General features: G+C 48.3%; 1 protein-coding gene across 2 annotated transcripts in view; it reads right to left on the bottom strand.

Annotated features, from left to right (window-relative positions):
• Positions 1-20,053, bottom strand: part of MAP4K1 (mitogen-activated protein kinase kinase kinase kinase 1) — a 31,485-nt gene that overhangs the window by 1,643 nt on the left and 9,789 nt on the right. For both annotated transcript variants that reach the window (XM_081962071.1, XM_081962072.1), the window contains exons 5-29: positions 18,320-18,375; positions 17,716-17,763; positions 17,199-17,241; positions 16,426-16,498; positions 15,668-15,799; positions 15,147-15,209; positions 14,194-14,275; positions 12,783-12,896; positions 11,615-11,696; positions 11,064-11,122; positions 10,474-10,535; positions 10,333-10,374; positions 9,745-9,768; positions 8,794-8,836; positions 8,391-8,559; positions 7,543-7,619; positions 6,748-6,832; positions 6,157-6,233; positions 5,967-6,027; positions 3,782-3,887; positions 3,032-3,090; positions 2,795-2,898; positions 1,462-1,636; positions 751-819; positions 576-659 (exon numbers count right to left, since the gene is read on the bottom strand). In XM_081962071.1, coding sequence (XP_081818197.1) covers positions 576-659; positions 751-819; positions 1,462-1,636; positions 2,795-2,898; positions 3,032-3,090; positions 3,782-3,887; positions 5,967-6,027; positions 6,157-6,233; positions 6,748-6,832; positions 7,543-7,619; positions 8,391-8,559; positions 8,794-8,836; positions 9,745-9,768; positions 10,333-10,374; positions 10,474-10,535; positions 11,064-11,122; positions 11,615-11,696; positions 12,783-12,896; positions 14,194-14,275; positions 15,147-15,209; positions 15,668-15,799; positions 16,426-16,498; positions 17,199-17,241; positions 17,716-17,763; positions 18,320-18,375 — 1,989 coding nt within the window. The remainder of the gene's footprint in view (positions 1-575; positions 660-750; positions 820-1,461; positions 1,637-2,794; positions 2,899-3,031; positions 3,091-3,781; positions 3,888-5,966; positions 6,028-6,156; positions 6,234-6,747; positions 6,833-7,542; positions 7,620-8,390; positions 8,560-8,793; positions 8,837-9,744; positions 9,769-10,332; positions 10,375-10,473; positions 10,536-11,063; positions 11,123-11,614; positions 11,697-12,782; positions 12,897-14,193; positions 14,276-15,146; positions 15,210-15,667; positions 15,800-16,425; positions 16,499-17,198; positions 17,242-17,715; positions 17,764-18,319; positions 18,376-20,053) is intronic.

The raw sequence follows: 20,053 nt of genomic DNA, 5'->3' as shown, positions 1-20,053 counted from the left end.
AAAGCGGAGAAGTTCATGTCCTGCCACCATGACCTCCTCTCCATTTCATAAATGATCTTGCATCCCTCAAAGGGTGACTCAACCTTAACCCAAAGAAAGATCCGTGCCGTCTTTGAGAAGCACCCAGCCTGGCGTGGGAGGAGGAATCAAGCATAGAGATAGCCTGGAGTCATTGTGCAACCACAAAATTGCTAACCGACCCTCCCTAAATTCCTTGGAGCCTTATCTATTTGTTCCCTAGAGGAAGGAGGCTGCCAATGTGGGAGATTCCTGTACTATAGGCAGAACATAATAGAGTAGTTAAGTTGTACTCTGGTTGTTGGTACTGACGCATCTCTCAGTACTCCTGGATAGAGAAGCCAGCAAACTCACCACACTCACACCATCACAACAACCAGAGAATCCCAGGCAGCACTTGATAAGAGAAGAAGGTTAGGTTAGATCTCTTTCTCCATCAAGGTCAGAGCTCCTCTGGAGATGTCCTTCCTCTAAGACCCGAAAGGAGCATCAGATGATGGAGAGGAGGCAACTGGAAGAGGAGGAAGTACCGAACAGGGTGGAGAAAAGGAACTCACCGACCGACTCCACCGCTACGTCGAAGGTGAGTTTTGGTGGCGATCCAAGCAGTGCCCCTCGGGGGCTGACAAACTGGATGCATCCTGGGAAAGAAACCAAAAACGCATTGGCCCCAGCAGGAACGGTCCCTCCTTACAGTCCTGACCCACCAAAGGCCACCTAGCTTCTCCTTACCGTCCATCAGAACCATCACTGTCTTGTTGTCCAATTGAGTCACCTGGACGAAGCCACAGCAGGAAGGTTCTGTGGACAGACAGATGCATTGTTCAGAACTACGGCTAGGCATTCATTTAAAGCTTTTGTCCAAACCAGCCCGTTCGATTTTGAAGCCATGATGTTCTTCTTCTGCCTGGACCTCCTTTGCCTTCAATCTTTCCTTGAAGGAGGATTAAGTGAGGGATGTCCTATTTTTCCGGGTGTCACATCACCTGTCCGAAATATTCTAACTTTTTGCTTTCTTTAAAAAATGGTTTTGATGATTTCCCTTGGCTTTCCCAGGCGGCTTATCCCCTCCTCATTTCTGATTTTGTCAAGCCAGCTCCTACGTAGCAGCCACCTGTAAATCCACATTTCAAATGCTTCTAGTCTTTTCAAGTAGCTTTCTACAAAGAGACCAACTCTCCCCTCCATAGATCAAGATAGAAAAGATGTAACATCAGACAGGCCTGATTTTTCACTCTCAGGCTTATGTCGTGAATGCAGAAGACCTTTCTACTGAAGTTCTACCTTATCATTGTCCTTCGTAAAGAATGAGCAACAGCAGATATGCAGAGGCAGTTCTCGAATGTCAAATGGGCCACCCGATGGCTTTGAACGCATCCTGGGATTCAGCTAGTCCTCGAGGGGGGGGGGGGAGAAACCAGGATATGCTTCCAGGAGACTCACCGCTTTTGTCGCTGATAAACCAGGAGGTTAAGGAATTGAGGTTAATGACTTGAAACTGTACGGCTTGTCCTGGGGGGCCCTTGCTCACCCCAATGCAGACCACCGGATATTCCTCTTCGGGGTTTATCAGCATCTCGAAGATGGGCAGCAAGGAAGGCAGGGGGAAATCAAAGTACTATCCAAAGAGAAGAAGAGAAGGGAAGTTTCCTGAATGGGATTGATGCCCACAAAAGTGCCATCTCTACCATGGGGGGTACCTGTACTAATAACCCTCTGGCAACTTTTCAAATACAGATAAGTCTTCAACAGAAGAATCTATACCGTTCTGAGCGAATGGCTGTCCAGTCTCTTCTTAAAAACCTCCACCCCCAACTTCTGGAGGCAAGCAGTTCCACTGGTTAATTGTTCTCACTGCCAGGAAATTCCCCCTTAGTTCTAAGTTGCTTCTCTCCTTGATTAGTTTCCACCCATTGCTTCTTGTTCTACCCTCAGGTGCCTTGGAGAATAGCTTGACTCCCTCTTCTTTGTGGCAACCTCTGAGATATTGGAACAATGGTATCTTGTCTCCCCTAGTCCTTCTTTTCATTAAACCAGACATACACAGTTCCTGCAACCGTTCTTCATATGCTTTAGCCTCCAGTTCCCTAATCATCTTTGTTGCTCTTTTTTGCTCTGTTTCTAGAATCTCAATGTCTTTTTTTTAGTATTGGGGCCACCAAAACGGGACGCAGCATTCCAAATGTGGTCTCACCAGTGCAAAAGAGAAACATGCGTTCAATAATAGCCCAGAAGGAATAAATCATGCCCTGAAAAAAATGGGGAAACCCTGGCATCCCAAAATAGTTTAAATAATAAACTGGTGAGAGGTCTTCAGAGAGAATGCACAGGGTGGGAAAGAGGTTGGTTGGTCCATTGGTTGGCACAGTGGTGAAATTCAAATTTTTTTACTACAGGTTCTGTGGGCATGGCTTGGTGGGCGTGGCTTGGTGGGCAAGGCAGGGGAAGGATACTTCAAAATCTCCATTCCTACCCCACTCTGGGGCCAGCCAGAGGTGGCATTTGCCGGTTCTCCGAACTACTCAAGATTTCCGGTACTGGTTCTCCGAACTACTCAAGATTTCTGCTACCGGTTCTCCAGAACCTGCTGGATTTCACCTCTGGTTTGGCACCAACCTGGGTCTGCTTTGGTAATTCCACCCAATGCACTAAATTGCAAACCACGCGACCTAGCTAACTAAGCTGTCAAAGAGGCAACCTGGCTGCCTCTTCCTTGGGATGCCCACCTTCACTCTGGCAAGGAGATGCTTCCTCTTGCAGGGGACTCGGCTCTTACCTTGACCAGCATGAATTTCTGCATGGGTTCATACCATTGGAGGAGAACCACTCCTGCCTCCAATGCTCCACAGAGGAAGTGGCAACTGTTCTGGGTGTTCCTGGCTGCAAGAAAGGCGGTGGGGGGGGGGGAGAGACAACAGGCTGTATTGGATGCTAGGCAGGACAACGGAGGGGAGGGGAGAAGGGGTCAGCCCGTGGTGACCGTGACCGTCCCCAAGACTGGCATTCAAAGCACCTGTGCAACATTTCTGGCATCCCTTCGTGTCGGGGATCTTGGTGGTGATGACGTTTTTTCTAGAGGGAAGGAAGGGAAGGGAAGATGGGCTGATTATGGAGGGACAACGAGATGGTCTTTTAGAACTGTCTTACAGAGCGTTTCTCAATCTTGGCAACTTTAAGAAGTCTGGACTTCACCAAAACTTCTGCCACCAACCAGAACAAGCCGCTTGTACATGAACAAAGAGCAAAACCCACTCCCTTCTAGCACTGATGATGTTACCTATTCGGGCCATGAAATGTCTGCAAGAAAACCACCAAGCTCAGAGAATACCAAGGACCTCACAAACCCTCCTCTTCTCTCTGCAAACCCCACTCCCTTCTAGCACTGATGATGTTATCTAGTTAGGGTAATGAGATGTCCACAAGAAAACCACCAAGCTCAGAGAATACCAAAGACCTCACAGTCATTCTCCTCCTCTTCCTCCTCTTCCCCCCTCCTCCCCCTCCTCCCCCTCCTCCTTTCTGCAAACCCCACTCCCTCCTAGCACTGATGATGTTATCTAGTTTTGTCTCGAAAAGCCTGCAAGAAAGCCACCAAGCTCAGAGACCTCCAAGGACACCCACCAACAATAACCAGTTGAGCCTCCAGCCAGCCAGTCTGCTAAAGACCCCTGCCAGATAAAAGAGATGAACCATTCTCACACCTAAATGAATCCTGAAGTGTTAAGCGGTAAGAGAAAGACACCGTTGCGGTGATGGGCTTTACCTGGGTAATAGTCGGTGTGGAGAAAGGGACACCCCCATGCGCTGGTCCCTCTTGCTCTGCTCATGCAGACTCAGTAAATTGTGGGAGAAGAGCTGGGGAACCTTGCCTGAATCAAAGGGAAAAGAAAACCTATCAAGGTTAATTAATTATACAGGAAGTCCTTGATTTACGATCATTCATTTAGTGACCACTTGAAATTACGACGGTGCTGAAAAAAGTGACTTACAGCAATTCTCGCCCTTATTAACATCGCAATATCCCCAGAATGACATGATCAGAATTCAGGCGCTCGGCAACTGGCATGTATTTATGACGGTTGAAGCCACCACATGCTCATCGTTTGCAATGTTCCTAGCCAGTTCTTGGGTGGGTGGGTGGGAGTGAGATTCGATTAACAACCACGTGATTCTCTTAACGACCCCCAGGGGCAAAAAAAACATAGCAAAATTGGGTGGACCTCATTTAACAACTGCCTTACTTAACAACTAGTGCCGGTTGGAATTGCAGTCGTGAGTCGAGAATTACCTGTTCTGAATATTAACCATTATTATGGCTCCTGGGTGCAAATGATCGGGGAGTCTGTTCAGGGCTTGGGACTTAAATTTTGCAAGAGGAATGGGTCTGTATTTGCAGAATTTGCACAAGCACATTTAGTAATGCACTCTGAGGTGGTTCTACTACAATTTCACTTTGTCCTTCAAAGTGCACTTTCATCCCTCTCGTTCTCTTGGCTGCTTCTTCTTTTTTTTTTTTTACTTCAGGTGGCTCTTACGGTCTTTCTCTTACCGCTTTCTCAAGAGGGCTTTTTAAACCGGGAGGAGAAAAGAACAAAACAAAATGCAAAGAGTAAAAAGAGGAAATTGCTCGAACAGCAGGTCGGTCTGCAGATATTAGCCGGCGGGTTGATTTATTACCACTTCCTGAATTTTGCAGATAAAAACGTTGAAAGGCCCACAACATTACAAAAACACATTTCAAAAATGTAAAATATATATATATAGATACATAAAATCGGTTAGCAACCTACCCAATGAAAACTCTGCGCTTAAGTAATTTAAGAGGAAGTGTATCTCTCTTTGCAGGAAGAAATTGGTTTTTCTAGTTCAGGGGTGTCCAAACTTGGGAACTTTAAGACTTGTGGACTTCAACTCCCAGAATTCTGGGAGTTGAAGTCCACAAGTCTTAAAGTTCCCAAGTTTGGACACCCCTGTTCTAGTTAGTTAGTTTTTTAGTACAGAGTCGTCGTCGTCGTAGTAGTAGTAGTACAGAGGTCTTCAAACTTGGCAACTTTAAGACTTGTGGACTTCAACTCCCAGAATTCTCCAGCCAGCATACCCCTGAATGATCAACCTATCCAAAATTGACATGGGGAGGTTTCCTACGCAATAGACCAGAGGTGATATTCAGCCGGTTCAGACTGGTTCGGGTGAATCGGTAGCTCCGACGATCAGCTGGCCGCGTCCACCTGCCCATGCTCTTTCCTCTCCTTTATTTCCTGCTTTCTAGCTCATCTCAATCACGCAGCACATTTTATTTCCTACACACACACACACACACACCACAGCTGTTTCACTTATCGTTGCTGACTTGGAAGGTAAGCAGCTGAGGTTTTAAATGCTCAGTTTTCACCATGCGTGTGCAAAGCACACACTCACCGAACCAGTTGTTAAACTGGCAGCATCCCACCACCGCAATAGACCCACATCTATTGGAACACAACCCCTGGATGACCAGAATAACAGAAGAGTTGGAAGGGACCTTGGAGGTCATATAATCCAACCCCCTGATCAAGCAGGAGACCCTATAAAATTTGAGACAAGTGGCTGCCCAGCCTCTTCTTGAAAGCCTCCAGGGATGAAGCACCCACAACTTCTAGAGGCAGGCTGTTCCAGTGGTTCATTGTTCTCACTCAGGAAATTTCTCCTTAATTCCAGGTTGCTTCTCTCCTTGGTTAGTTTCCATCCATAGCTTCTTGTCCTGGGAAATAGCTTGACCCCCTCCTCTCTGTGACAACCCCTCAAATATTGGAACACTGCTATCATGTCACCCCTGGTAATTAGGGCATATTTTGGAAACTTGACACCAAGACTAAATATACCCAATTCCTACAACCGTTCTTCCTATGTTTTAGCCTCCAGGCTCCTAATCCTCTTTGTTGCATTTCTCCGCACTTTTCCCAACTTACCTGAAAGTGACATGAGAACGTTTCCTATGCAATAGACCCACGTCGTTCGGCTGTGATAAAGCTTGAGAAAGGGAGAGGGACAAAGAAAAGAAGAGAGAGAATGAGGTTTTTCAAAGCAAGCCAGAAACGGAATTCTCCGCCTTCTCCCTTCTGTCGTTCAGACCCGTTCCTGCCGCCCCGTCAGCCTCACCAGTTCTAGAGCGGGTTCTGCCTCACTCCGGTTCAAGGCGAAGATTCCTTCTTCAGCCCCCAGAATTAAGTGCAGCTCTGGAAAATAGGGAGGAAATTCAGAATGAAGGTGGGCCCAATCTGATCAATTGCATGCCATCCAGAGGCCATCCACCCTTGGCGGGCACATAAACAGATGGTCTCTGAAGGGAGGAGCCGAAGTCGCGACGAGACGACGTGCGATCTCAATGCTCTGAGATTGCAGTCGATACTTTTGCCACTGGGTGGTCCAAACGGAACTAAACCGTCCCGCAGAGACGGTGAACAGAAAGAATACGTCTTGCTGATCTCAGGGACATCGCAAAGTCCCTGATTGATCCAAGAGAAGTTCTTCAAGCTGGTGACAAAAAAGTCTAGCCATTTGGCTGATGAAGTCGGGGCGGCTCCAAAATGGAAGGATACGGAAAGAGGGAATGAAATGAACTGTTGTAAATCAAGGACCACTTGAAGTGCCCCCCCACCCAAGATGTTCAGAAGAACTAGTCTTAGATGAGGGAGCCATCCTGGAGCTCAAATGCAAACCAGGTAATTATTTCTAGATCATTCTACCTACCGTTGGTGTGTGGATGGGTCCAGGCAGTGGCCGAGGTGAGGTGCAGAGGACACTCATTGAAGACTTTCTTGAAGAGGGTCCTGTCCTGAGGAGGAGAAGCAGGCAAGAGCCATCCATGAATGACGGCACCTGGAAGAAGCAGGTGTGCCTCCTGACCCTCGGGCACTTCTCTCTCACCTCCTGATGGTACCTCTTCCCTTTTTAATTTCACCCTTGTGATTTCCAAAACTGGTTTGAAATATTTTGGAGGGGAAGAGGAGGAGAAGGTGAAGATGGAGAAGATGATGGGGGAAAGAGAAGGGAAGTGAGAAGAGGAAAGTGAAGGAGAAAGGGGAGACGAGGAGGAGAGGAGTAAGAGAAAATGGAGAAGGTGGTGAAGGAGAAGGAAAGGGGGAAAGGGAAAGAGGGAGAGAAGGGAGGAGAAATTGGAGTCAATGGAGAAGGAAAGGGGGAAAGAGGGAAAGGAGAGAAGGAAGAGAGGAGAGGATGGAGAAGGAGGAGGAGAAATTGGAGATGATGGAGAAGGAAAGGGGGAAAAGGAAAAAAGTGAAGGAGAAGGAAGAAAGGATGAGAGGAGAAATAAAATGGAGAAGGCAATGGAAGAGAAGAAAGGAGAAAGGGGGGAAGAGGAGGAGGAGAAGAAAGATTCCTTGTCCTGCTGCATTTTGGCCCCAAGAAAAATCCAAGTTATCTCTTCCTTGCAGCTTCAATTTTAAAAAAATGTTTAATTTGAGCAATAGTGGAATGATTTGGATCAGAACCGATTGGCCCAATGTGTAGGCTGAACACACTTACCAGTTTCTGTCTCCTCTCCAGCTTAGGAGGAAGGGTGGGCGGCCTCTCATCCAAGGGATCCGAACGCAGTTCTGGGACTGCAGGGGAGTAAGGTAACAGTCAGCACCCCACCCCACCAAATCCTGTTCTGGGGATATTGACCCCCAGATCTCAACCCAGCAACAAAACTAAGTCCTTATTATTTTACTCTGGACTCTCCACATTCAGGTTGACTCCTATGGATTCATCATCTTCATTTAATGACTCCCATAATCCCTTGTGGGGGTGGACTCTGTGCAACTGAATGGAGATAGAGTGTTTTAATGGCCAGATGCCCTTCCTGTTGCCAGTACGGAGTTTTGTTTAGCAGAGATATTCCCATTGTGAGCAATATCTGCCTCTACCTAGGATTGAACTCACAGCCTCTGGATTGTGAGGCAAGAGCTCCACCTCTAGGCCACCGCACCACTCCGTTGGGGTCCTATGGATTAGGCCTATAAAATCTTTTAATAGGAATATAATAACCCCTAAAAGGCTTGTCCCAGGAATGAAAACGGTTCCTGCCCCAAGCTATTTTTCCTCTACAGGTAGTCCTCGATTTACAAACACAATTGAGCCCTATGCTTCTGTTGTTAAGTGAGACATTTGTTCAGTGAGTTTTACCCCCATTTTACCACCGTTGTTAAGTGAATCATTGCGGTTGATCAATGAATAACCCAGTTGTGAAGCGAATCCGGCTTCCTCATTCACTCTAGCTTGTCCGAGAGTCGCAAAAAAGGGGATCCCGTAACCCTGGGACCCCACGAAGTTTGCGAGCGTCTCCGCCTCCCATCGTTTTACTCCCATTTTGGTGGGGGGGGGAGTCCTACCTGATTTGGCGGTGAGGTGGGAAGCTTCGCCTCTCCCAGAATTACTTTGTAGCGAGGGCCAACTCAGGATGGGACCACTGGAGCACCGCCCACGGATTAGGGATTTGGCAGGAAAGGGGTCGCGGGGTCGATCCGCCGCCGTTTCGTCCGAGGCGAGCCAAACTCTGGGCTATCCAACAGAGAAATTTCAGTGTGCATCAAATTCATTTGTCAGCAAACCTGCGCTAAGGGCGGCTGCCGGGGGGGGGGCACCCATGGACTAAATCTGCACAGACCCCACGGAAGAAAGTGGGTAGGAGAACCGGAGCCCTGTACCATGGCTGCCCACTCACCTTGGTGTATCACCACCTGCAAGGACAGAGGGGAGGGTTGCAAACTTACTTTGCTCCCATAGAGGGTTTACCTTGGGAGGTAGTGGCGGGGGGAGATTGGCAGGCTGAGCATCCCTGGAAGGAAAGATAAATGGCCAGGTTAAAAACAGAGAGAGATGGGGGGGGAGGGGCGTTGCCTGATTTCTCCTCCCCGACCCCGCTACACACACACACACACCTCCAATGGATTGTTCTAGCAAGATGTTACTAATCGAGAAGAATATTTGCAGTTTGGGGTTGAACTGCTGCTCTCTGAGCTGGGTTGCAGACATTTCCTCGTTGCAGACTAGATAACGTTGTTAGAAGTGGTGAGATTCAAACATTTTTACAATCGTTTCTGTGCGCGTGCTTAGGGGAAGGATACTGCAAAATCCCCATTCACTCCCCACCCCATCCCTGCTTTCCAGCTCCGTTCTCCAGTGCAGGGCAACAAAAGAAGACCCAGCCAATCAGCTGGGACTCGGGAGGCAGTGAATAGATCAGGGGCGGGGCCAGCCAGAGGTGGTATTTTTCGGTTCTCTGAGCTACTCAAAAATTCCGCTACCGGTTTGGTAGAATTGGTCAGAACCGGCTGAGTACCACCTCTGCTTATTAGTACTAGAAGGGTATGGGGTTTGCTCTCTGTTTTTAAGACTCACTCCCTTCTAGCGCTGATGATGTTACCTAGCTGGGTCATGAAATGTCTGCAAGGAAACAACCAGTTTCAAAGAGCACCAAGGGCCCCATAGCAGGACATCATAATTCACTGCGAAAAGTCACTGCAGGTCTCACCGAACTACTCCCAACGAGCTAAATCCCTTCAGACAGCAAAGAAAACATTTATTTTCCAGGACTTTAATTTCCAAATCCCAAGCAAGAATCTGTTGGTCTGAGGGAGTAGCTCCTTGCTACTGGATTCTGAGATCTGTCTCTTCCCAACTTTTGGCTAAATGACTGCGTGTTCTATAATTTGATATTTTACAAATTCTAGAAGAAATGGTTACCTGGTTAAGTCTGGTCTGCTGGGGCTGGAAGGCAGAGGAGAAAAGAAGGGGAATTTAGGAGAGAAAGAATGACCAAGTGGGATTACGCTCAGGGAGTTTAGTGGCATCCATTGCCATTTCATTGTTTTACGAGTCCTTTGTTGCCATTTTGCCATTGGCAAAACCTACTGTTTCTCAAACTTTTGTCAGGGTTAATTAAATCATGAGCCTCGAGCCAAGCTTCAAAAGAAATGCAGCACGTACCCAAGTGAAGCCAACTCTGACCCCACGTAATGTACGTCCCAATCACGACCCTGTTTCCCCCCCCCTCCTCCCAGGGCATGTCATAAATCACATTCGCCAATGGAGCAGTTTCTCAGGTTGTAGAGATCACTCCCCTCCAGCCCGCTGTGGGTAACCCTGGAAAATGGCCTTGAGGGAGATAAGGTTAGAATGTAGTTGTTTCCCGCCTCCCCCTGCCTATGGCAACTCGAGAGCAGTACAGGGATGCTTTGCAAGTTGACACCTGGGCCATTTTAAGACAGGTGGACTTCAGCTTTCAGAATCCCCCAGCCAGCTTTACCTGTAAGCAGTTAAGACAGAACTTACATATCTACATCGTCATAGTCGTCTGAGTCGGTTACATTCTTCCTGCAAAGGTCAGGAAAACAAAGCTAACGTAAATTTTATTTCACCTTTAGGCAGCAGCTAAGGGAGATGGAACCAAAGGCCCCTTCCGGATTCCCTCACCCGCTGCTAAATTCAGATCCAGGTTTGTCCATCGTGCTGTAGCCTGGGTCTAGAATGATCTCCTGCAGAAGAAGAAGAGAGACTTGGGGATTTCAGCCTAGGCAAGTCCACGGGGATGTGTCTCCAGCAGAATTAGGAGCCAAATTCCCCAACAAGGCAGCCCAGTGTTATCTGGGGATGATGGGGCATGATAATCAAACTCATCTGGAGACTCCAAGTTGGCAAAAGTTTGCCTTAAACTTTGGTAATGCTCTCTAGATCAGTATTTCACAACCTTGGGGACTTTAGGATGGGTGGACTTCAACTCCCAGAATTCCCCAGCCAGGCCTGCTCTCTGGGGAATTCTGGGAGCTGAAGCCCACAGTTCTTAAAGCTGCACCATGGCTTGGGAATTTTGGGAATGGAAGTCCGCCCATCTTAAAGTCAAGGTTGAGGAACACTGGAGAAATAGCTGAAGAAGAGTCGGCTGTGAGATCTTTGATCCATTGACTTTGTCGGTGCAGTCGAAAGGTAGGACCCAGACCTTGAAGACGGCCAAGAGAAGAAGAACTTTCTTAAGGGGAAGAGCAGAAGAGCCAATGAAGAGTTACCATAGAGCTTGAAGACCCCAGACTTTGTCGTCTTCGGAAGGTAAGGTTGAAGTTATGCTCTGCAATAAGATGGGAAACGGGATTTAGAGCAGTGAGGAGGGAGGTGGAGGGTATGGAGACCAAGCAATCTTGTTATTTTTCCCTAGTGGAGTGAATCCACTTAGATGAGCTGGACAGGTGAGCCAGTGGTGGGATTCATATTTTTTTACTACCAGTTCTGTGGGTGTGGCCTGGCGGACGTGGCTTGGTGGGCGTGGCAGGGCAAGGATACTGCAAAATCCCCATTCCCTCTCCACTCCATGGAAAGGATACTGTACAATTTCCATTCCCTCCCCACTCCAGGGGAAGGATACTGCAAAATCCCCATTCCCTCCCGATCAGCTGGGACTCGGGAGGCAGAGAATAGATGGGGGCGGGGCCAGCCAGAGGTGGCATTTCCCGGTTCTCCAAACTACTCAAAATTTCCACTACTGGTTCTCCAGAACTGGTCAGAACCTGCTGAAAAACACCTCTGAGGTGAGCAATGAACCAGCGAGAGTGGACTACCATACCCTGGGCACCAGCATATCCTGGAGAAGTCACGCCCTGCCGCTGGCTGGAGCGAATCCTTCGGGGCACCGGGGGTGGAGGCAACTGAGGAAGAGAAGAGGCATGTTGGAGGTATGCATCATGCCCCCCCCCTAACGGAGGGCTTCGGTGGCTGTGTGTGCCCCCAAGAGGAGCCCTTATTTTGCCAGCCCCCCCAAAACACCCTTGAGTTTGACATGAGCAAGATAAGAGGGTCCTAGATTTATTGGTGTAGTATGTGGGGAGGGGGAGGGAGAAGTAGCAGCCTGGACCATTTCCCCATCTTCATATGGTGATATTGATATTCTGGATTAGGACCAGAGTAACCTTCGCGAGAAAATCTGGGAACAACCAAGGCTCAAGTCCTGAATGGGTCTTAAAGATCAGTTGCTTCACTGTAGGACTTAGGGTGTCTATGAGGAGAAGGAACCAAGTTCTAATCACAGGTGGTCACGGGAAGATGGAGGAGATTCATGGAAACTTGAAGGTTCAGATTGGACATCTCCAGACTGCTGGTTTAATATGTTTCTCTCCAGGGGGGGGGGGGGTGTTTCCAAAGATGTCCCCACATCAGTGGTGAAATTCAATTTTTTTTTTACTGTCAGTTCTGTGGGCATGGCTTGCAAAATCTCCAATCCTACCCCACTCTGGGGCCAGCCAGAGGTGGTATTTGCCGGTTCTCCGAACTACTCAAAATTTCTGCTACCGGTTCTCCAGAACCTGTCAGAACCGGTTGAATTTCACCCCTGCCCCACACACATATATATATATACAACCAGATCTGTCCCAGCAGTGGATCACACTTGCCAGTTACAAAGCTGGAGAGACCGCTTTGAGGTGGGACAAGGGAAGGAAACCATCAGAAGATAGTGGACACACCAGGAAGATCCCATTCCCCGGGCCAAAACTTCACAAAATGTGTCCTTAGCCAACGCTTGTGTTGGGAAAAGATGGAGGACTCTCCATCTAACGTCTAACCGGAGAGGAAAAACAGCTACGGCACATAGCTTTAGTTGTAGACTGGAGATGAGATGAAGGTTGCATTGTGAGAAGCCTGGCCTCTCCAAGAAACCGTTGGAGGTAGGTATGGATGACTCCTAAGACAAAGAGTCCTTCTCTCCCATTTTCCCGGCCGCATCTCTTTGCTCTCACCTCTTGCTCCTCTTCTTCTGCCTCACCTCTGGCGAGCTGGTCAGGATTGTGCACTTTCTCCAAGAGGTCAAGGGTCAGCTTCTGCGTGAGCTCTGCCTGGGTTACAAATTGGTGCTGGGAAAAGAAAAGTGAAGATGGTTTGATTCCAACCGGGGGACTGGAACAAGAACGGAAGACGAAGGGGATAGATAATCTCCCAAAGGTTCTTTTTTTTTCCAAGAGGCAACTGGACTTTCTGGTTTTTTTTTTCTTTTGAAGACGTTTCACTTCTCATCCCAGAAGCTTCTTCGGCTCTGACTGGATGGTGGGGAATGGGAAGGATTGATGCTCCTTGCAGAGAGCTGGTCATTTGCATCCTTTGAGAGGGTCGTTGAGGCCACTTGGAGGTTTGTCTGTGTCCTCAGGGTCACCCGAGTGGTGCAAATGGGTGTGGAGCAGTGGTGAAATATATATATATATATTTTTGCCACCGTTTCTGTGGGTGTGGCTTGGTAGGGGTGGTCATGTGACTGGGTGGGCATGGCCAACTTTTTTCCACTTTTTAAAGCATTTTTTCCTACCTATTCACCCGAACTGGCAGGGGAAGAAAAAAACGCTTTAAAAAGTAGGAAAAAAAGGTTCCGACGATTGCGCAGCTCACAGTTCGTCCGCACCATCGTCGGAATCTCCCCCCACCCACCCACTTTTAAAACCATTTTTTTATTACCGGTTCTAGCAAATAGGTAGTAAAAAAATGCTTTAAAAGTGGGGGGGAAAAGGTCCCCACGATTGTGTAGATCAGCTGAGTGTCAGGGAACCTTTCTCCCTCCACTTTTTAAAGCTTTTTTTTAAAACCATCGATTCGCAGTTTTTGCTAAGAAGAACCGGTAGCCTTTCACCGCTGGTCTGGAGCCTTCTTGAAACTGCTGAAAGGACCGTGTTGTAGACTGGAGGTAGATGATGTCGTATCCCCCACCCCACCCCTGCTCAAAATGGAACAGCCCTCTCTCAACAAAGGCGGAGGGATACGAGATCATCGATCTCCAGTCTACAAAACGGTCCTTTCAGTCTTTGGATGAGAGGCAAAATATCTTCAACGTTCCTGGAAAAAAGGGACTTATAACCGTTTTCCCTGTGACCGTTGTAGCATCCCATGGTCACCTGATCAAAAATCGCAGACTTAGCAACTGGTTTCATATTTATGATGGTGGCATGTCCCAGATCATGTAAGATTGCTTTTTGCGACTTTGGGATCAGCAAAGTCAAAGGGGGAGAAACAGATTCGCTTAACAGACACAGAAATAGAATTTGTATCATGAATGACTGAAGAATCGCTCCTCCAGACAGCTGGCCCTGGGGCAGGGCCTTTGCTCCCAACTCTTGCAGAGCGCACGTCCTGCATCGAGATGGAAAGAAAAGGGGGCTTACTCACCGTGAGCATCTTGGAAGCGCTGGGACGTTTCTTGGGGCTTTTGGTTAGGGTCACTTTGACAAAGTTGTGGAAGGCGTTGGACCTGTGGAGACAGCAGGCATGATGGAAAAGGTTTGGAGCTGTAACACAGCTGAAGTTTGACAACTGCCTGGCTTCGCAGGGGAAACTCTGGGTCCGAGTGTGGTTGTGAGTCGAGGGCTACCTGCATTCCAAACCTCCGACATTCTGCCCCAAAAGGTAACACTAAGATTAAAGAAGTAAATATCGCCTCAATCAAGGAACTGCCAAACAAGCAAACACTAAACAGCCCAGCTAAAGAATCTCTAAGATCACTCCCACCAACACTGGCCAGGAAAGGCACTAGAATATAAAGTGAGAGCAAAGCCCATCCCTTACTAGCACTGATGATGTTACCTAGTTGGGTTATGAGACGTCTGCAAGACAACAAGCAAGCTCAGAGAGCACCAAAGACCCCACAGTCCTCCTCCACCACCACTACTATCTCCACCTTCTCCTCCATTCTGCAAACCTACTCCCTTATAGACTGATGATGTTCCCTAGTTGGGTCATGAAACATCTGCAAGAAAACTACCAAACTGGGAGAGCACCAAGGACCCCACAGTCTTTGTTGTTGTCATCGTCGTCGTCCTCCTCCTCTACTCTGCAAACACTTATAGACTGATGATGTTCCCTAGTTGGGTCATGAAACGTCTGCAAGAAAACCACTGAGCTCAGAGAGCACCAAAAACCCCACATTCCTCCTCCTCCCCCACCACCAAACCTCATTCCCTTCTAGCACTGATGATGTTACCTAGTTGGGTCATGAAACGTCTGCAAGAAAACCACTGAGCTCGGAGAGCACCAAGGGACCCCTCAGTGACAAATACTCTCCTTTATTGAGACTTAAGGAAGGACCTGCCACCACTTCTGAAGGACCCCTTGGCAGAACTCACCACCGGGCCTTCTCCTTCAGCTTTGGAGGCTGGTAGCCACTCTTGGTCATCAACACCAGCACCCTGCAAGGCGGCACAGGGGGACAAGCCACAGGTTAGCCGTCAAACAGTCTCTTCCTTAAAATCACTTCGCGGAAAAGACTTTTTTCAATCGCCAGGGATGAGAGAGAGCAAACAGGAGCCCCCGGCAGGGGTGGGCTGCTTCGGTCCGAGAGAACCTGTAGCTAAAGTTATGGCCAGTTTGCAGAACCTCCAAATCCCACCCCTGGCTGGCCCCTCCCACCCCCCCTCCCACCCCTCCCAGGAGTTGCCAAGCGGCCCGCAGGGAGGCTCAGGGAGGGGGGGAAACGGGCCTCCCGAAAGACCTCCGGAGCTCGGGGAAGGTGAAAAGCCCCCCCACCTCGCCGTGGTGCAGGAGGCCGACTAAGCCACACCCACCATAGCCACACCCACCGAGCAATTGGGCAGAGAACCCGTTGCTGAAATTCTTGAAGCCCACCCCTGCCCACCGGGTCACTTACCGCAAAGGATGCATATCAAACATGGGTGGCTGGAGCTCAGCCAGTTCGATGGCCGTGATGCCCACCGACCACACGTCGCACAGTTCGTTGTAGCCCCCTTTCAGTTCCACCGCGGCCACTTCCGGGGCCATCCTGGAACCAAGAGCGAGGGGCTGAATGTGACGTTCACCACCCCTTCAAGGCCCTCTTGGGTTCCCACGAGGAGCACCCCAGGTTTTTTTCCAACCTGCTAACCAGGTTTCTCAGGACAAAAGCCTACAAACCAGGATTTCTCCCCACTGGCTCACCAATGCCCCTTGCAGAAGGGACAAGACTATTGGATGAATTTGTCCCTGAAAAAGGAACAGGGGTGTATGGAAAAATGCACCCTTGGTTAGCAATAGCAATAGCCCTTGACTTATATACCGCTTCACAGTGCTTTTACAGCCCTCTCTAAGCAGTTTACAGAGTCAACCTATTGCCTCCAACAATCTGGGTGTCTTCATTTTACCGACCTCGGAAGGACAGAAGGCTGAGTCAACCTTGAGCCTGGTGTGAGATTCGAACTGCCAAATTGCAGGCAGCCGGCAGCCAGCAGAACTTAGCCTGCAGTACTGCACTCTAACCACTGTGCCACCTTGGCTCAGTTAGCATTATATATTCTGGAACAGATTCTGAAACGGGGGCCGGGGGCAGGAAGCCCTTCCAGTTGGGCATCCTTCTCCTTGGCATCTCGCGGCTCGGATACCCGTCGGTGCCAACAGGTGGCATGTATTTACCAATAAGGGGTTCCAATGAAGGACATTCGGCGGGCAAAGGTGGCGCTGAGCTGAGCTGAGATTCCGAAATCAGCTGGCGGAAGGAAAGAAGAAGAGAAAAGAAAAAGGGAGAAGCTGAAAAGAAATCTCTTGTCGTAGATCTGCCTCGTACTCTAGTTTGGGAAGATAAAGACTTCAAGGAAATCCATCCAAGCAAGTCAGCAACACACAAAGCCTTGGGGTGGAATCTATTACTAGGAAAATTCCAGATCCCTGAAATTTTGTCTTTTTATACGTGGCTCTCTTAGGGGAGACCCCCACAATGAACCGCAGAGATTCCAGCGTGGCAAAAAAAAAAAAGGTCGCAAAATGGGAAAAGCATCACTGACTAAGCAAGGCACTTCTTCACTTAACAACTGTCTTGCTTAGTAAGGGAAATTTAGGGCTCAGTTGCGGTCATAAGTCGAGGACTGCCTAGACACACTCAAAAATAGCAATGAAGAAGTTCACACATCATGCTATACCAGAAGTTTTAACTGGTGCCCACAGAGTCGAGCTTTAATGGACAGGGTTTAAGGCAGGGGTGTCCAAACTTGGGAACTTTAAGACTTGTGGACTTCAACTCCCAGAATTCCCCAGCCAGCCATGCTGGCTGGGGAATTCTGGGAGTTGAAGTCCACAAGTCTTAAAGTTCTCAAGTTTGGACACCCCTGGTTTAGGGGCTCCATGGTGTCCGCGGTAGAACGGCTAAGGCTGATTAGCCCGAAGAAACAATGCCCAGAGAATGAACCTACCCAGTTTTACTTCCCCCTGGTCGTTGAGAAGAATGTTAGCTCCCTGAAAGGTGAAGAACAGAAAAAGGAAGTGACACTTACTCAGAGTGAAATGGAGTGGCGTCCAGAGGCCAACAACCTCCCTCACCCAATTAGACAATATTCCCAATTCCCAGCCCTCCCGAGCTCCCTTTTTGCTGGCAGAGGCACTGCGGGGTGGTCCTTCGCTGTTTCCAGGGTGGGCCCAAGGGGCAGATCTAAGCACGAATCCTGCCCCCTGGGCCTTGAGTTTGACACCCTTGCCCTAGCTTAAATACAAGAATCTAGTCAACCAATGGTCAGCACTAAATTGCCACTAGATAAAAGAGTCTCAATAAAGGAATTCAAGAGGGATTGAATTCTAGACTGCTTGTGAGAATGTAAAGACTCCAGACTAATACCTCTCTTGACGCCACCAGCTCTTCTCCTACAGCCTATCCCGAATTAATTTTCTCAAGGAAACTGGACATAAGAGAAAGACAAGGTTCGTAATTTTTACCTTTATATCTCGATGGATCTTGCCTTGCTTGTGAAGATAAGACAAACCCTGGAAGGATGGGAAAAAATAAAGCTTACACCCGATTTACCTTTGACATATGCCAAATATAACAATATCTAAGACAGGGGTGTCCAAACTTGGGAACTTTAAGGCTTGTGGACTTCAACTCCCAGAATTCCCCAGCCTGCTGGGGAATTCTGGGAGTTGAAGTCCACAAGCCTTAAAGTTCCCAAGTTTGGACACCCCTGATCTAATATATGGGTAAGTCTTTGACTTATCACCACAATTGAGACCCGAATTTTGGTCTGCTAAACAAAGCGGTTGTTATGTCAGTCACTCCCTATTTTATGACCTTTTTTGCCACGGTTGTTAGGCAGATTGCTGCAGTCGTTAAGCGAATCACGCACGGTCTTTAAGTGAATCTGGGTTTCTATTTTTAAAAAAAAATCAATTTCACTTCATCTATTTCACTAAAAGCAGGAAGAGTTATAAAGAAGCAGCTGCTTTGCATGTGAGATATTCCAGGTTGAAGCCAAAGCTAAAATACTTCCACCCTCAGGGACAATAACCTGGGGAAAAGGAGCGTCAGTAGATTTCTACTCACCTGCAAGGTTTTCCCGCAGATATAAGCGATCTGTAACTCCGACAAGGCCCCCGTGACTGAAAAGCAACAAGGAGACAGACAGGTGAATACCCCTTTTCAACCTGCAAGAATTTCGCCGTTCTTCCAGTGCCGTTTCCGATATTTTGAACGATTTGTAAGAATTTCGGATTTAGTTGCCGGAGGAATGGCAATGCCGAAACAAGCTGGCTCAGGTGCTTTTGCCCGTGGAGAAGAGGCGCTGTCTACCTTGACCTCTGCAATGAATTTTCGTGGCGCGTTTAAATAGTTTTGGTTTTCATTTATAGAGGTTTTAGATGGCCACGTGTTGCCTGGGGGACTTTTAGTAAAACAATATCTCTAATTATAGGAATATAAATCTTTAACAAGGCTGCCCCTTGAAATGTACTTGCCCTCTTCTTCACCATTTTCCTTCCTTCCTCCCTTCCTTCAATACAATACAATACAATACAAATACAAATACAATAGCAGAGTTGGAAGGGACCTTGGAGGTCTTCTAGTCCAACCCCCTGCCTAGGCAGGAAACCCTATACCGTTTCAGACAAATGGCTATGCAACATCTTCTTAAAGACTTCCAGTGTTGGGGCATTCACAACTTCTGGAGGCAAGCTGTTCTGCTCCTTCTCCCTCTCTTCTTTCTTCCCTTCTTTTCTTCCTTCCTTCTCCCTCTCTCTCTTTTCTTCCCTTCCCATTCTTTTCTATCTTCTTTCCTTCCCTCCCTCCCCGTCCTCTTCCTCCCTCCCCCCCTCTTCTTTCCTCCACCCTACTCCCTACTTGAAGGGTTCTTGCTCTTTTCTTTTGCGATTTTTCTCCTTTCCTTTCCTCCCTTTCTCTCTCTCTCCTCCTTCTTTCTTTCTCTTTATTTTTGAGTACAGTGAAGGTCAAAGAGAAAAGGAAAAAAGGGAGGGAAAGTTTTTTAAAAAAAGACTTTTTTTAAAAAAAATAGGAAAAGAAACATTGGTGCTGGCACTCTTCTCTTGTGGATCTCCACCAACCCAACTCTCCTTGTACTTTGAATTCTTCATCCTGCTCACATCACCCGAAGCATCAAGGCAAGTGGAAGGGGGAAAAAAACTTGCCTAAATTGGGCTAATTCCCTAAGATTCCAGCTGTCTGTGTACTGTGTGCCTTAGAGAAACAAAAAAAACTCCCCCCCCCCACCTCTGCTAGAGGTGGGTTGCCCCCGGTTCGGCTGAACCGGTAGAGGAATTCATGCCTGGGTCACAGAACTGGCAGCGACCCAGGCCTGCCTGAACCGGTTTCCTCACCGCCGCCAGGCCGACGTCATTTTGGTTTTTAGTAACTGCACATGCGCAGTTCACTGTAAATGGTTCTGCGCATGCATGGAGAACAATTTACATTGAAGAGCGCATGCGCGCATTGTACACGAGTTGTGAGCTGATAGTAAAACGGGCAGCAACCCACCCCTGATCTCTGCTCTTTGCAGGGATGCTGTGTTCCAGCTGACTTTTGACCTCCACCGTCCTTCCCCCCCTCCCCCCTCCCCCAAGGGATGCAACTACAGAAGGGAGGAAGTGGAGAAGTGGCAAGAGAGCATTAAAAATGAAAACGAGAGAGCAGTGTTGTGGTCAGCCTGTTATTATTCAAGTTGTGCTTGTGATGCTTCTCTGCCCCCACTCCGGAACCAGAAAGCGGGGAGACCCACAACCAGGACCCTCTGGTTAGCCTTTGTTGCGGGTTTCAACTGCAAGCCCA

This window comes from Natrix helvetica, assembly GCF_964273705.1.
Source record: "Natrix helvetica genome assembly, chromosome: 9".
Lineage (NCBI taxonomy): Eukaryota > Metazoa > Chordata > Lepidosauria > Squamata > Natricidae > Natrix > Natrix helvetica.
This window is presented reverse-complemented; position numbering and strand designations above follow the sequence as displayed.